This window comes from Brassica napus, chromosome A3 (assembly GCF_020379485.1).
Source record: "Brassica napus cultivar Da-Ae chromosome A3, Da-Ae, whole genome shotgun sequence".
Lineage (NCBI taxonomy): Eukaryota > Viridiplantae > Streptophyta > Magnoliopsida > Brassicales > Brassicaceae > Brassica > Brassica napus.
In genome coordinates this window covers 23,380,840-23,395,890 of record NC_063436.1, presented here as the reverse complement: position 1 = coordinate 23,395,890, position 15,051 = coordinate 23,380,840, and the positions used below count along the sequence as shown (strand labels likewise).

General features: G+C 37.2%; 2 protein-coding genes and 1 pseudogene across 9 annotated transcripts; 2 read left to right on the top strand and 1 right to left on the bottom strand.

Annotated features, from left to right (window-relative positions):
• Positions 1 to 2,430, bottom strand: part of LOC106346824 — an 8,039-nt pseudogene extending 5,609 nt beyond the window's left edge.
• A 7,286-nt stretch (positions 2,431 to 9,716) lies between these two features.
• Positions 9,717 to 14,202, top strand: LOC106375677 (metalloendoproteinase 1-MMP-like). 8 transcript variants are annotated; one of them, XM_048776804.1, is made up of 5 exons: positions 9,717 to 12,687; positions 13,023 to 13,215; positions 13,293 to 13,532; positions 13,597 to 13,728; positions 13,822 to 14,202. In XM_048776804.1, the coding sequence occupies exon 1, from the start codon at positions 10,815 to 10,817 to the stop codon at positions 11,907 to 11,909; it is 1,095 nt and encodes a 364-aa protein (XP_048632761.1). In that variant the 5' UTR covers positions 9,717 to 10,814; the 3' UTR covers positions 11,910 to 12,687; positions 13,023 to 13,215; positions 13,293 to 13,532; positions 13,597 to 13,728; positions 13,822 to 14,202. The 8 variants fall into 8 exon arrangements, with proteins under 8 accessions (XP_048632761.1, XP_048632760.1, XP_048632756.1 ...); XM_048776803.1 differs by having other exon boundaries at positions 13,293 to 13,728; positions 13,856 to 14,202; XM_048776799.1 differs by having other exon boundaries at positions 13,293 to 13,728.
• Positions 12,649 to 14,045, top strand: LOC106425233 (cysteine protease XCP2-like). Its single transcript, XM_048777049.1, has 5 exons — positions 12,649 to 12,687; positions 13,293 to 13,369; positions 13,431 to 13,540; positions 13,597 to 13,728; positions 13,822 to 14,045. Exons 1-5 carry the CDS (start codon positions 12,649 to 12,651, stop codon positions 14,043 to 14,045), a joined length of 582 nt encoding a protein of 193 aa, XP_048633006.1.
• Positions 14,203 to 15,051: the final 849 nt, after the last annotated feature.

Sequence of the window (15,051 nt, the reverse complement as noted above, 5' to 3'; positions counted from 1 at the left end):
TCCACGTCTGGTTTGAACTCATCAGGAATCACCTGGGAATCCTCGCTGACAAGATTTAACTTTCTTAGCGAAGTGCCACTCCATCTTCTCTCGGTCCATAAACAAAGCACTGAGCTTCTTTGCATTAGGCCTTATGGTCCTCTTATGCCCCATGTACCTCCTGTAAATAACATACTCACAAGTGATCATTCTCATGTCTCATGTGTTATATACACAAGAAGTCGTAGAGAGGTTTGTTGTTACCTTCGGCCAGCAAGAATCTTGGCCATGTTTCCATTATTATTAGTGATAAATACGTCACTTTCGTCGCTGACTATGTAATCAATAGCGGCAAGACGTGAAGAAAAGGGAAGCAAAGGCTTGAGCTCATCATTGGCAAGCATTTCCTTGGTGTAAAAGTTTGGAAACAGATCTCTGAGTGGTCTCAGTGTCTTCTCACCACCATATATCTCTCCAGAGGCAACATAGATGTATGTGTTGTTAGCAAAACCAAGAGCGCGCAGCATTAAGCCCACTTCATGAGGTGTAAGAGGGCATTTCCCACGCTTTCTTTCCTCCAGAGGGTCCAGATCCTGCAAGTGGATTGCCTAGTGAGATATTGCAACTCCAAACAACTTTAAAGACAATAAAAAGGATCACTCACAGGCAAAGTGTCCCATCGTTTTCTTATTTCTGCAAGCTCAGCTCGCTCTTTTTCGCCACCGCCAAAGTCACAACCAGAAAAGGCTAGCATGTCTGGTTCAAACCTCAAGTGGACAGCTATAAAACGTTTGGCCATCTTTCTCATCCTCTTGACCACTTTCATTCCAACTGATTGTATGCGCTTTGTGAATCTTAAAGCATTATAGTTCACCCTGCAGCGCAACTTTTGCATGTCTTCGTCTAGATCATTTGCTAGTCTGTAGTCAAACTTCGTCAATTGCAAAACCTGCAAGATTTAAAGAATCATGAACATACAAGACTGAAACTGAGGCATACATATTGTTCTATTCAATGAAGTAACAAAAAAAGAAAATTGATTCTTAGGTGAAATAGTCTTACATGTCTCCTCGAGAGAATTGGCAAAACTTGGTCGAGATAATACTCAGGAGTAGACTTTCGAGGGACACGCATTGTATAAGGAGGCTTCTCCATGGAGCGCATGACTCTGTCAGGAACTCTCTTAACTATAGTCACATCTTTTGTGAGGGAAGAGATGAACCAGTTAACGTCAAAAATGTCATTAAAGTCACTACACAGAAAACAAAAACAAATTCAGATAATGCATGATAAGAGCAACATGTTCAATTGGCAAAAACTAGCTAAAAGTTACCTATCATCTTTCCAATAAGAATGGTGATCCAACTCAGGTACAACTAAAGTAGCATTAAGAATCCGTGCTACAACTACTGCATCTGTTATCTGTCTCATAAAAAGAACATTTAGTTTCAATGAGCAACATAACTATGTATACTCTATTGAGCATATCACTTACTCCTGTTCTTTGCTGGTTCAGACCACCACTAGCCGCAATCAGCAAATAACCATTAGACGAGTGCTCCTGGACAGCAGCTGCATATCCCCAAAACAAGATGAAAAAAAAAACAAATGAGAGAGGAAATGTTCAAAGCCTAATGTACTTTACATAAACAGCTATATCCCCAAATTAGCATTGCCAGGAAGCAAATTGTGATTTTAACCCAACTACAAAAAGGGTAGAGACAAATTTGCTATCAGATCACTAAAGTCACAGACTTTCCCTACTAGAATCCAAGATCAACTAGGAAAGAACTAAACTTTCTCTTTCCGACACTTACGTGGGAAGTTCCTTCCTCTTTCACTGCATCCATAGAAGAACTTTGAATACTTTGACTTCCATACATCAATTGCTTCCGTACGGCTCATATCCTGAGAATATCCAATTCCAAGAACTCAGTTCCGAGACTAAAATCAAGTAAAGCTGAAAGCTGAAATTTTAGAAAGCGTACCAGTAAGCTCCTTTTGCTTAGTTGCTGAGAATACCACTCGAGGTGGGAGACAACGTGACCGGTGAAGAGTGAGATGACACCTAAGGTGAAAAGCATGAACCCACAAACCCATGTCCACATTACCGTTCTCTTGGGCTGACCCGGGAAAGATCTCCACCTCCATAGCCCGCTCTTGTTTCCCCCACCGTTGAGCTGAGGAGGCGAGTTCGTCGTCGTCAGCAGCCTCACGCTCCACCTACACACCTCAGCTACCAATTTCATCACTGGTTTTTACGGAAATGCCATCTTCTCCCCCCGAAACCAAGAAGACTCGGGGAGCCACTGGAAAAAAAGATGATCCTGATCGGAGATCGGAGGATTTGGGTTTTCAGAAAGGTAGCGAAGTATATGTAAGGATCTCTCTCTGTTTGTAAAGTTTGAGAATTTACGAAATGGTGAAGACAGACAGACGGAGAAGAGACAGTACAGGCGTAGCCTTTTTGTTCTGTTTTTTATTTGGCTAATTATTCACCTGGATTAATTAAAATAATTAAGTACACAAATCACGATAACCGAATAAAAATCAAACCCGGAATTAGTTTCAACCATTGAAGATTAAACCGGATTCTACGCCATTTAGCACTGAGTAAGACTTGCTTTCTACGTTGCACGGAAGCTTCATCGGACGTTCGCTTCCCGCTTCGGAACCGGAATCGGAATCGGAATCTTGTGGAAGCTTGCGGAATCTCACTTCCAAAACGTTTCTAAAATATTCTCTTTAAAAACCTGTTGGAAGCTTATGATTCCGTTTTGGAATCTCGCTTCCGTTTTAAAAAAAAATACAATGTATATCAATAAAATTTAAAACCATGGTTTTAATCTATAAAATAAAATAAAATTAATAGTAATGAATATTGAGTTATAAATATGCATATATCAAAAATAATACTATAAATTATCTTTATGCATTGAGATTTTTTATTAAAGATATAGCACATATTGAAACATATTGTGTCAATTATTTATGAAGTATTAAAAATAATTAATATAATATTTTTTGTAAACATAATTTATGTGTATTTTTACAGTTTTAATATAAAATCATTTCAAAATTATTATAAATGAATAAATGTTTTATTTTTAATTTAAATCATATAATTTTTAGTGCTAATTTTTTAAAATTTTTGCATATATATATATATATATATATATATATATTTATATATGGATATACGCTTCCAACACGTACCCGCTTCCTAATATTTTAAAAAATCTCGCTTCTGCGCTTCCTTACGCTTCCGCTTCCACGTACCCGCTTCCGTTTCCATGTAAAGGCTTCTGGGTTTTCTTTTTTAATGAACTACAGCTCAACTCCTATGATTAGCTTACTCAAAAGATCCAATTAAGATATTCTATAGAAAAAATTAACTCATACTTCTTTCTCTATTCCTAAGATATAAATGTTTGAAAATATTATTCCTTTACGTTTTGTTTTAATTTTTCGTTTTAGGTTTATGCACATAAATTAATGAAATATTTAATTTTATATATTTTCAAAAAAAAAAACCATTTTTATTTATAAATTTAATCATATTTAAATCAATAGAAAAATAAATTAGATAATATTGTTAATAATACTATTATTTAAATTTAATCATATTTAAATCAATAGAAAAAATACTAGGTGTCATATTTTTGTAAATTTTCTTTTTTTGTATCAATATTTTAATATAAATTTGATTTAATTAAACATAAAATTATATTTTTGTCTAAGGATAGGGAAAAAAACATAGCTTTGTCATAAAAATAACACAGAAAATACTACACACAATGTTATTTCTCGTAACGCAGTGATTAAGAGTTCAAGATATCTTAATAATATGTAATTTATAGGTTATTTTCCTAGAAAAATGTATTTTAGGCTTTGATATAGTTTGTATCATACCATATATGTAGGATCAAAGGAACAGCGCATGTTTATGTAGTCTCTACTTATTTTTTGTTTTTTTTTTTTTTTGGTTAAAATGTTAAGATATTATAACCAATTTTCAAGTTTTACAGAGTTGTGGTGATCCCACTTATTACAAGAAAGAAGATATTATAACCAATTTTCATGTTTACTTATTTTTTGTTGTTCAACACTCGAGACATTTCCCGGCTCTCTTCTTTGGGTGGTTATTATTGGCTAGGAAATGAGATTTTACACATACGGTCCCAGACTCCCAGCGTGTCAGTTGTGGTTGCTTATCTCAGCACCTCAACAACCTCGGCGTATCGCTGGATGATTTATACAGGTCGTGCTCCCCGATGTCTTAAAGAGTTGCTGTCGAGATGGTGTTGCTTGAGCGGGAGAAATTTGAGGAGTGCCTGTACCGCTGTTGCTGGTGGTCAGGAGATGAGAGGTGGTGGCGCCTGCTTGGAATGGTCGTGTCCTCTGTCTTTTGTTGTAGGGTTTTTTTTTTTTAAAGTGGGTTAATCGGTAATTATGATCAGTTAATTCCAGTTTTTCACTCGATTCATTTGCTGTAATCCATTAAACCTTTTCAGATTATGGATGAATTAATATAAATATTACTACTTTTTAAAAAATTACATATTTACTTGTAAGTAGTTGGTGATATGCTTTAAAACAAGGTCGAAAAGGTATGTTGTGGATAACGAACGTTCAATACGATAGGAATCAGGACTGATCTACAGAAAATGACATGGAAACTGAAGATATAATCGCTAAAAAATGTTTTTCCATTTGGTTCAACCTCCTCAGGGCCTGACTGGTTCAACCGCAGCGGTTGCGGTTGCGGTTGCGGGAGTTTGCGGATGCGGGTGGTTGCGGTTTTTAGCGGTTTTAAGAGATTTGTACTACTGGTTCTGCGGTTAGAAATTGGTGCGTTTGCGGGATACTTATGACTGGTTAACTACCAAATACATCAGCGGTTAAATAATAAATTAACAATATTTACATTTTATACAATTATAAAAATATCAAAAATAATAATATTATAATAAATATAAAATTTATATTTAGAAAGTTATAGTTTAAATTTTTAAAAGATATAGAAAATATTTTTATTTTACAGTTTTATAATATTAATTAAAATATAATTGATATATTTTAGCATTTTTATAATTTCAATTTAATTTTTTTATTGAATTTTTTTATTTTTGTATTTATATTGTTTTGGAAAAAAAATAATTTTTTTTATCTTCCTGCAAACGCCCGCAACCGCAAACGCTAGCTGGAACCAGCTTTTGAATTTATGAGGTTCAGAGCGATTTGGAGTGATTTGGAGCGATTTAGAGCGGTTTGAGCGATTGTTGCAAAACGCCAGCAACCGCTACCAACCGCAAAAGCTGTGTTTGCGGGTGGTACCGGGAAAACCAGTCATACCCTCAAAGTCGCGTTTATGGTGCAAAGAAAAAGGCATTTGCCTTAATTAGGCCCGTAATGCATATATAGTTTCCAGGGCTCCTAAAAAAAAAAAAATACTAAGAATGTATATTTCTGAACAAAAGAATGGCAAGAAAATATATTGTTTCCCGTTTTCAGAATTAGATAAAATAATGTTACACATATAGATTATGAATAAAAGAGAGCTTTTAAAACCTTATTCCACACGGTGTCTTTTTTCATCAGCCGCCATGTCCGCATATGCGAGGCTGTCTTTCGTCCTCCACAACTTGGCAAAGCAAAAAGGGATATCGGTGAGGTTGTTGCGTTTCCCACTAGGAAGAGATCCATCTTTACTCACAGAGAAACTTGATCCAAACATCTCTCAACCGTGATAAACGTCAGATTTCTCTACGATTTCAGAGTACGTTCATTGATCGAGCTCTCTGAACTGGACAAGGCAGCGCAGATCTCGCGCCTCGCTGTATGTGAAGAGAGTTATCATGGATGGGATACAAAGGTCATGATGTGCAACGATATCATCAGCTCCATGTGCAAAGCCAAAAGGTACGACGACGCAATTGCTCTGTTCCATCACTTTTTCAATGAACATAAGGATTTCTTCCCGGACATCGCCACTTTCAACCACATTGTCAAAGCCTTTTGTGATTGATAATCGAGTAGAGGAAGCACTCAACCTTTACATTCGGACAACAATCACTGTTCTTCCAAATATGGACACACGCAGGTTGTTGACCAAAGGCTTGGTCGACACAGGGAGGATCTATGAAGCTATCATCTTTTTATATTCTAGAAATCTCTGGGATTCAATTGCATACAGCTATATCATCCGTGGATTCTTGGACCTTGGAGAACACGACATGGCTAATCATTTATTATGTATTGCTAAACAAGACCACCATGTCAGGTGGTCACATGGGCAGAGCGGTGGTGGAGGCCACATTTGTGGATTACTGGTTCAAGCAAGGCGAGGACGCGAAAGCTATGGAGGTTTACAGGTCTCTTATCAGCAGGAACGTGTGTGCATCGACTGTGAATACCCTTTTGGAGATTTTGTTTGACAACGGTAAGGAAACAGAGGCTTGGGATCTGTTCAACGCTATGCTGACCAACAACTCACTGACCTATAACCGAGACACCTTTGGTACAGTGGTCAATGCTTGTTTCAAGTTGAGGCTTTTCAAGCAGGCCCTCCATACTTTCAAGCGGCCCGAGTTTACTAGGTCCTCTCGGTGTTACGCTACCATCATAGCACTGTTTTGCGAGCATGGCATGATGTCCCAAGCACAAGATTTGTTTGATGAAATCTGCTCCGCCCCTGAATATCTATCTCCTGATGTTCCTACCTTTAGATCCTTGATCAATGGATATGCCAAGGCTGGCAGAGTTGATGATGCTGTACGCTTGTTGAAATTGATGGTCGATGCTACTCTCCTCAAGTTTTCTGTTCACTCGGCCCATTAATTACTCAAATTTATTCTTCTTCTTTTCTTTTTTTTTAGTTTTGCCAATTATTACAAGCTCAGCTTTGCAACTAAAAGTCTTTCAAATTGAAATACTTTTTTTTATTGAATCAGCCTGAAATAAGTACTATCTTGTTTAAAAATTTATGTGAGTTATATATATATATATATATATATATATATATATATATATATTTCTTTTAATAAATTTTGATAATATATCATCCCTCTAATATCTTGATACAACTTTATGGTTCATACCACATACATGACAGAAACTTGAATCCAAAAAAATCATCGATAACCCTCTAAATGATTATCAAAACTGATTTGAATTTCAAACCGAGAAATCTGAATAAACCTTTCAAACGGTTTAAGACTGAACCGGATTTTTATTGTGCTCCGTTTGGTTCAATTTCAAATTCAGAAAAAAAGGCGAGTGAGTGTCTCATGACGACGAGCTGACTCAGAAACCTCTTCCCTCTCTAATCAAACCGGATTTACTTTCAACTCAAACAACTCTGTCCTTTTCGACAAGACTCGCCTGCAAGGTTTTGAAAACCAAACCGGACCGGTCCAACCGTGACTCCTTCATTTAGCCGAGTCCGGGTTAGTTCAAAAACCGGATTTGAGTTGAACCAGTAAAACCGCCCAAAACCCGTAAGAACCGGTGACCCGGTTTTATTGAAAAACCCGGTTTATATATTTAAATCTAGGTGGACCCTTGTTTTTTCATTGATTTGTAAATTGAAGATAGTTATCCTGTTAGTTTGCTTTGATTTAGTTAGATGTGTTAGTAGATTTGATATAACGAATGAATAAAAGACTATTTGTGTGCATGAAAAGAAAAAAAATATAGATGGATTTTTTACAGAAACTTGAACTCGCGTAGAGATGGAGAATAAGATGAAGAAATATGGATAGGTGGAAATTGAAAAAAATATATTTGAAAATTAAAAAGTGCACAGCATTTATGGTTGATAAAAAAGTCAATGGATCATTAACATTTAGTTTAATATGAGAACATAATTGTGTGTTTGTGTTGTGATTGATACTGAATTGTGTGTTTGTGTTGTGATTGAAACTGAGTTGTGTGTTTTGTCTTGAGATTGAAACAGAATTGTGTGTGCTTGTCTTTGTTATTGAAACAACATAAATTTTTCTCGGTGTCTAATCTTAAATTTTGATTTGTGTTTTACAGACAGACCTTCCACGACATGTTTTTTCCTCAGCTGCAGTTGGAGGGAAGAGAATCTGAAGATCTAAAGAAGAGTTTTAGGAGTCTCTTGGAGCTTTCCATCAAATGGAGAATTCCAACAAGTCACATGTTCTTCATGATGATGGTGCTTGAAAAGGATGACTGCTGCAAGGTGCTTGAAGAGAAAGGGACTGTGAGGAAGGTGATCAAGGATGTGGTTGTTGAAAACATCCAAGTAACAGCTGAAGAGAAGACCTTGTTTTGGAAGGATTTTAGGAAGTTCATCACTCAAGACATGGAAGACTCCTCTCACCCTAAGAGCAGAAGGAGAGTGGTGCTTCAACTCTTCAGAATCTTGATCTCCAAAGGAAGTCCAAGGGTTATAGAGCTATTCAAAACTGAGGTTTGCAAATTGGTTGCCAAGAAACCTCATTGGGAGAATTGGTCATCAAGGGGATGGAGAAAGAAAGAAGGTGGAATTAGGTTGTCATGTGTTTTGGCTGAGATGGATCAAGCCCTTGATGTTTACTCTTTTGCAACAAATCACATCTCCAAACCAATCTTGATGTTAGCAAACATAGATCGTGTACCAATTATGAAAGCAGCTGCTTTGAGGCTTCTGTTGGTTGCTGCACGCCATGACCACATCTTAATCTCTAGGAGTGGAGATGAGTTGTTGTCCATATTGGAGATGAACATTGGAGCAGCTTCCAATGTGGTCCACTCCTCATCTGTGTTAGTGTGCTTTTGGTGAAGGAAGATAAAGGGATACATGGGGCACGTGACATCTCATCGGAGCTTCACTAAATCATATATGAAAATATAAATCTTAATCCAATGTCAACCCCAATTTTTCATAAACTAAACCCCCAAGTAACTTACATTTCCATTCTACATGAGTCTATAGAATAGAAAATGTGAGAAACGATATAGCACAGTACATATATTGTTCAAATTTTGAAGTGTCTATGATTGTAGGGATAGATGTAATGCTTACACCAAATTCAGATTGTTGTGGCGAAAGACCTCTGTGGATGTCGTTTGCGTCAATGTTTAATAAACTTGCATTTTCTCTAAAACTATAAAGACTTTTTAACATTTCCTTATTAATTCATGTTTATTAATGAATATTTGGGCTACTGAATGAAATTTATAACTTAATTGGTGATATTTATGAGGTTACCAACATTCACGTTAATTAAAGTTTCTAACTGATCCGAGAAGACTTTCATGGAAGTCTTCTCCGCTAGTTTTTAAGTCTTCTACGCTAGTTTTTGAATAACTTGAATTTTTAAGAGTGATAAGTAACTTCAAGATATGTAAAACTCATATTTACAAAATATGTTCTCTCCTTTAGTTTTACTAAATTTGACTAAGTTTTTCAAATAAAAAATATGATATTCCTTGACTAGTTACTATTGTTTGTTTCTATTTCTTAAGTATTATTGTTATAGATACTAATGATGATTATTGTTATGAGTTGGAAGAAGGGTTAAAATGTTTATTAAAATGTTGTATCAATATGAAGCTACCAACATTCTTGTTTATTGATCCAAGTTGTGTCACTCAGCTCTCTTGGACTCCTAGGTTCGTCTGTTTGTCGCTTTTGCTACTAAAAAAGAAAGAACTTTGCGGTTTGATTGTTTTGAAGATCTAAGTATGTGATGTCTTCTGCAGGGTGTTTTTGTACAAGGGACTTCTTACAGATGAGGAATGTGATCATTTCATCAACTTGGCACTATCAATCAATCAATCATCTTCTTGATTATGCTTTTTGTTTGTTTGAGAACTCAGTGATGATGATCATGGAATGTTTTGAGACTGTGTGACTAAAGTCAACTACTTTGTTTTTTAAGCGAAAGGGAAACTTGAGAAGTCAATGGTTGCGGATAATGATTCAGGTGAATTTTGTTATTTCTTAATTTACATGGAGAATTCATTGAAAGACTGAGTTTGTTATTTCTTTACAACAGAATATGAGTTTTGCAGAGAGATAGAGGTTCCCGCCAGGCTGCATCACCGCCATCTAGTTGCTTTGAAAGGCTTTTCTGCTAAGAAGAACGAGAGGTGAACTATTATTACACTTTTGCTTCCTTTCTTTCTCCTCTGCTCATCAAACCTGAGAGTTTCCAGGTTCCTTATCTACAAATATATGGCAATTGGGAGCTTGACGGATCATCTATATTGTATGCTCATGACTCCTAAATTTTCTTGCTAAATTGTAGATTTGATTTCAGAATCTTTGACTTTTTTATTTAAAAATCTTTAGGAGAGTTCTTGCATGGAGCACTAAAACTAATTGTCTCTTAACAAAATTTTTTAGCTTAACTTTATTATTTAAATATTCATTAAGAGACCCTAATGGACTTTATGGTTAATTATGCTCTAAATCTCGCCAGATAAGTCGTTTTAGATACAAGAAAGAATGATAGGTAAATACAATATGGTTGTCATAAATAAAAGCATGCATGCCCATCTAATTAAAGTTAATCTGTGGCAGGATTTATATGGGTTATTAGTTGTTCTATTAGGATTCGTGCCCAAAAAAAATTGTTCTATTAGGACAAGGACCTTCACATTGTATTCCTAGACCGGACATGATTCAGTTGACCCAACCGAAGCAACTTCCAAGTCATAGTCCAACTTCCAGATTCATTTTGGGTTTAAAGGTAATCCTCACGTCAGAATCTATATAAATATTCTACTTTTTCTATCCCTGTTTCACTTTTCTTCTCGATCGATCCTACCTCCACGGAACGTCTTATTTAAAATCAGAACTTTCAGAATCTTTTTTTGCCATGACTCTGAATTTAACCCATAGAAACAGAGCTCTCTGTTTTGTCTTAATAATCTCCGTTATCTTATTCTGTTTCCCTCGCCGGCTCTCCGCCAGAAACCTCCCAGATGAATATACAACAAAAGCAACTCAAACAATAAAAGTCAGCAACGCCACGCGGCATGATTTCTCACGTCTTGTAGACGTCCAACTAGGCAGCCACGTCAGCGGCGTATCCGAGCTCAAAAGATACCTCCACCGTTTCGGCTACGTCAAAGACGACGGTAGTGGTAGCTCAAAGAACTTCTCCGACGTGTTCGATGGCCGTCTCGAATCAGCAATCTCTCTGTACCAACAGAATCTCGGTTTACCGATAACCGGGAGACTCGACACGAGTACCGTCACCCTCATGTCGTCACCGCGATGTGGCGTTAGCGATACACACATGATCAACAACGGCATGCACGTGACGGCGCGTTACACGTACTTCGGCGGTAAGCCGAAGTGGAACCGCGACACGCTAACGTACGCCTTCTCGGAAACACACAAACTCGATTACCCGACGTCCGACGACGTCAAAACGGTTTTCCGACGAGCGTTCGGCCGGTGGGCGAGCGTGATTCCGGTGAGTTTCAAGGAGGTCGATGATTACACGACGGCGAATTTAAAGATCGGGTTTTTCGCCGGCGATCACGGTGACGGGAAGCCGTTTGACGGAGTCCTCGGGACTTTAGCACACGCCTTCGCGCCGAAGAACGGACGGGTCCACTTCGACGCGGCGGAGACGTGGGTCGTCAACGACGACTTCGGATCAAAGGTTGCAGTTGACTTGGAGTCTGTGGCGACTCACGAGATTGGTCACTTGCTGGGGTTAGGACACAGCTCGCGTGAGTCAGCGGTTATGTATCCGATTCTCCCGCCAAGGACCAAGAAGGTTGACCTTACGGTTGATGACGTGGCAGGTGTACTCAGGCTATATGGGCCGAATCCGGAGTTACGGTTGGATTCACTGGCGGAGCTGAAAGATTCTCTCCGAAACGGCGGCGTATCAGAGAGATTCTTGTCGGGGAATGTTACCGGTTATGCTCTGTTGGTTGTTTTGATTCTGTTCCTATAGGTTTATAGAAAAATAAAAAAAATAATGACTAGTGAGGATGAGTACTCAGTGAGGATAATGATATTTTGGTTATTTTCCATTTGCCATTGTGGCGGCTTTCTCTAATGGATTATTATTCTTTGATTTATTAAATATTTGAGTTTGTGTACTTCATTATCGCATAAATTGAAAGATGAAGATGTTGTGGTCCACTTCTAATCACACACGGCTTCATCGGTGAAGGTTGATCATGACTTTATATATTTTTGTTCCAAGTAAATCTATACTATATTAAAAGGGATATATGAGCTCCATTGAGCCTATCCACGTCAGCCAATTAAATCAACCAATCATATCATTTTAATGATCCACGTCATCATCCACACAACGCCAGCAAGTCATCTTCTCCATTTTTGTATATCGTGCACGACTTTTACACTCCTATTTACGACTTATTTCCTCCCTCCTCCTTTAATTAATCATCTGTCTCTGTGATCACTCACGCTTCAGCTTCTCCTCTATTCTATATACAAGCTGTATTTTTTCTTTTTGGTTCTGCGACACTGGTCCGTGGTCTCAACTTCACCCGCCTTCGTCTCCATGGATGGATCGAAGGAAACATCAACAAGCTATGTGATCAACTCAAGAAATCTTCTCCGATAAAAGTTGAATCTGGAAATTCCAACACGAAGAAGAGAAGATCTGATTACGATTCCCCCATGCGGCTCCTGTTGCCGTCAAAAGGTACACGATCTGAACGATGATATTGACGGAGGAAGACCTGATCGGGGGTGTTCAGGTATAAAGGATCTAAATTTCTGATTGAAAATGCTATAAAAAGGCTAGCTTTCTTCCTTTGAACATCATCTTCTCAACTGTGAAAACACCAAAGTTAATTCATTTTCTGTGAGATGTCAAAAAAAAAAAAATTTCATTTTCTGTGATTTGAAGGCTTGGTTATATATGTCTGTATCAAGACTCGGTTGATAAAACCAGGACCTTTGGAGAAGCGAATTCGAGGTTTAGATTTATGAGAGTGGCTTGGGATGTGACCAAGCGTCAGTAACAGATTCAGTTGCATTAAGACTAACAAGAAAGTGAAAAGCTAATGGCTTGGTCTCAACGAGTTTTCAGATTTGAGCCACGAAGGAGAGGTTACGGAGTGTTCCGATCATCATTAAGAAGAGATTATTGAGTTTGGGGCTCAAGACTGATGTAGAAAGAGCAAGAGTTCGCTTATAAGGACTTTGATGTGAGGCTTTGCCTAAATCTGTTGAGTGGAGAACGAAAGGAGCCGTGCACTATGTCATGAACCAAGGCTCTTGCGGTAAGCAAAAATCTTGGACTCTGATGTGTTATAGCTTTAATTTTTTATTTAGATTTTTTTTTTGAATTGTTATGCAGGAAGTTATTGGGCGTTTTTGGACAGTTGCTGCAGTGGAAGGTGTAAACAAGATTGTGACCGCAAACTTGACAGCATTGTCTGAACCATAACTCATAGATTGTAGTCTGTGACACAACTTACAACAATGGCTGCAACAGTGGTTTCATGGATTATGCTTTTGAGTACGTGGTGAATAACGTATTCGCAAGGAAGAGGATTATCCTTACTCTATGGAAGAAGGAACTTTCTAAATGCAAAAGGTTTTTGTGTAACTGCAAAAAAGGAATAAATTGGTCGTACTAATTCTCTTTGTTTTTAAACCAGATGAATCTGAAATGGTAACTATCAGCGGGCACCAAGATGCACGTAGAAATGATGAGAAAAATCTCTTGAAGGCATTGGCTCATCAATCTCTCAGTGTCGCTATTGATGCTTCTGCTAGAGACTTCCAGCGGTGTAAGTACATTATTAAATCCATGGAAAATGAATAATCTTCTTGATGTTTGAATTATTGTGTTTTGGTATGTGAAAAATGTCTTTGATGGGCAGTGTGGGGTCGATTTGGACCATGGTGTTACTGCAGTTGGGTATGGATCAAGCAAGGGTTCAGATTATATCATTGTGAAAAATTCTTGGGGACCAACATGGAGGGTGGGGAGAAAGGTTACATCAGGATGAACACTGGGAAACCAGGGGTGTCTGTGGAATCAATAAGATGCTTCCTTCCCCACCAAACCGAAGTGGTGATATCATTTTATCCTATATGCATTTGATCATTATCTTAATATCTTCATAACAACATGAATTTTGTCATGAAATTGTTATGTTAATGAATAGAAATGTTGTAAGTATGAGCAATAACAAAAAAAAAGATGATTGAAAAAACAGAGCATTATTATACTGAATAAAAACAGAGAACTAGATTGAACAGTTTCATAGGTAGAAAGTACATTAAGATAATAGAAGACAATACATTACACAGTTTCTTAGATTAGAAGTAATTGTAGGAAAAAAAAATATCAAAGACTAGAATATCAAAAAACAGACAGAAATACAGAAGTGACTTAGTTTGTCTACTAAACTTGAACTGAACATGAGTCTTTGTATCTCGATCATCATTGTGTCTGAAGCAAAGTGCTTGCCCAGGATTGCCTCTCAAAAAACAATTCAATTTATGAAAGAAATATATAACTAAGAGAGGAAACAGTGCCGTGCGAGGCTATCTAGAGGCCTAAGGCAATTTTAAAATATGGGGCCTTTCATATAACAAGTAAATATGTAATTAATATAGTTTTGATAGGATATAAATCATGAAAACAAAACCATAACATACTATATCAACAAAAGAGAAGAGGAAAAAGTACCAGTGTATAAACGAAGAGGGTGGTGGCATGGAGAAAAAAACGAGGTAGTGTAATGTATCAAAAGTTCTTTGAAAGGCGATACAATGATTAGAAATATATCTAATTCAAATTAAGATTTTTGATTTATAGTGTTTTTAGAAAACTTCCAGAAAAAATGTTATTTTAACCCATAAAACTTGACCTGATTCGTTTTTGATTTGCCATTCAGCTTTTTCTTATTGGTTTCCTTTTTCTTTCTATAAAAGATTATATTCCAAAATATATATACAATCAAAGATTCGAACACAGGTCACTAACTATGAGGGTTGAGAAACCTCAAGTCTAAATCACTACGAGAGGCTAAACTTTCAGAAATTTGGAGCCCCAAAAATTCTATATATACTAGATGTTTTGTCCGCACTTGCGGGCATAATCG

Excerpts from the sequence above, each read along its gene's own strand:
- LOC106375677 (XM_048776805.1), top strand. The coding sequence starts at position 10,815 with ATGACTCTGAATTTAACCCATAGAAACAGAGCTCTCTGTTTTGTCTTA.
- LOC106425233 (XM_048777049.1), top strand. The coding sequence starts at position 12,649 with ATGATATTGACGGAGGAAGACCTGATCGGGGGTGTTCAG. Across the intron at positions 12,688-13,292 it reads ACCTGATCGGGGGTGTTCAG|GAAGTTATTGGGCGTTTTTG; the intron begins GTATAAAGGATC and ends ATTGTTATGCAG. Across the intron at positions 13,541-13,596 it reads TAAATGCAAAAGGTTTTTGT|ATGAATCTGAAATGGTAACT; the intron begins GTAACTGCAAAA and ends TTTTTAAACCAG.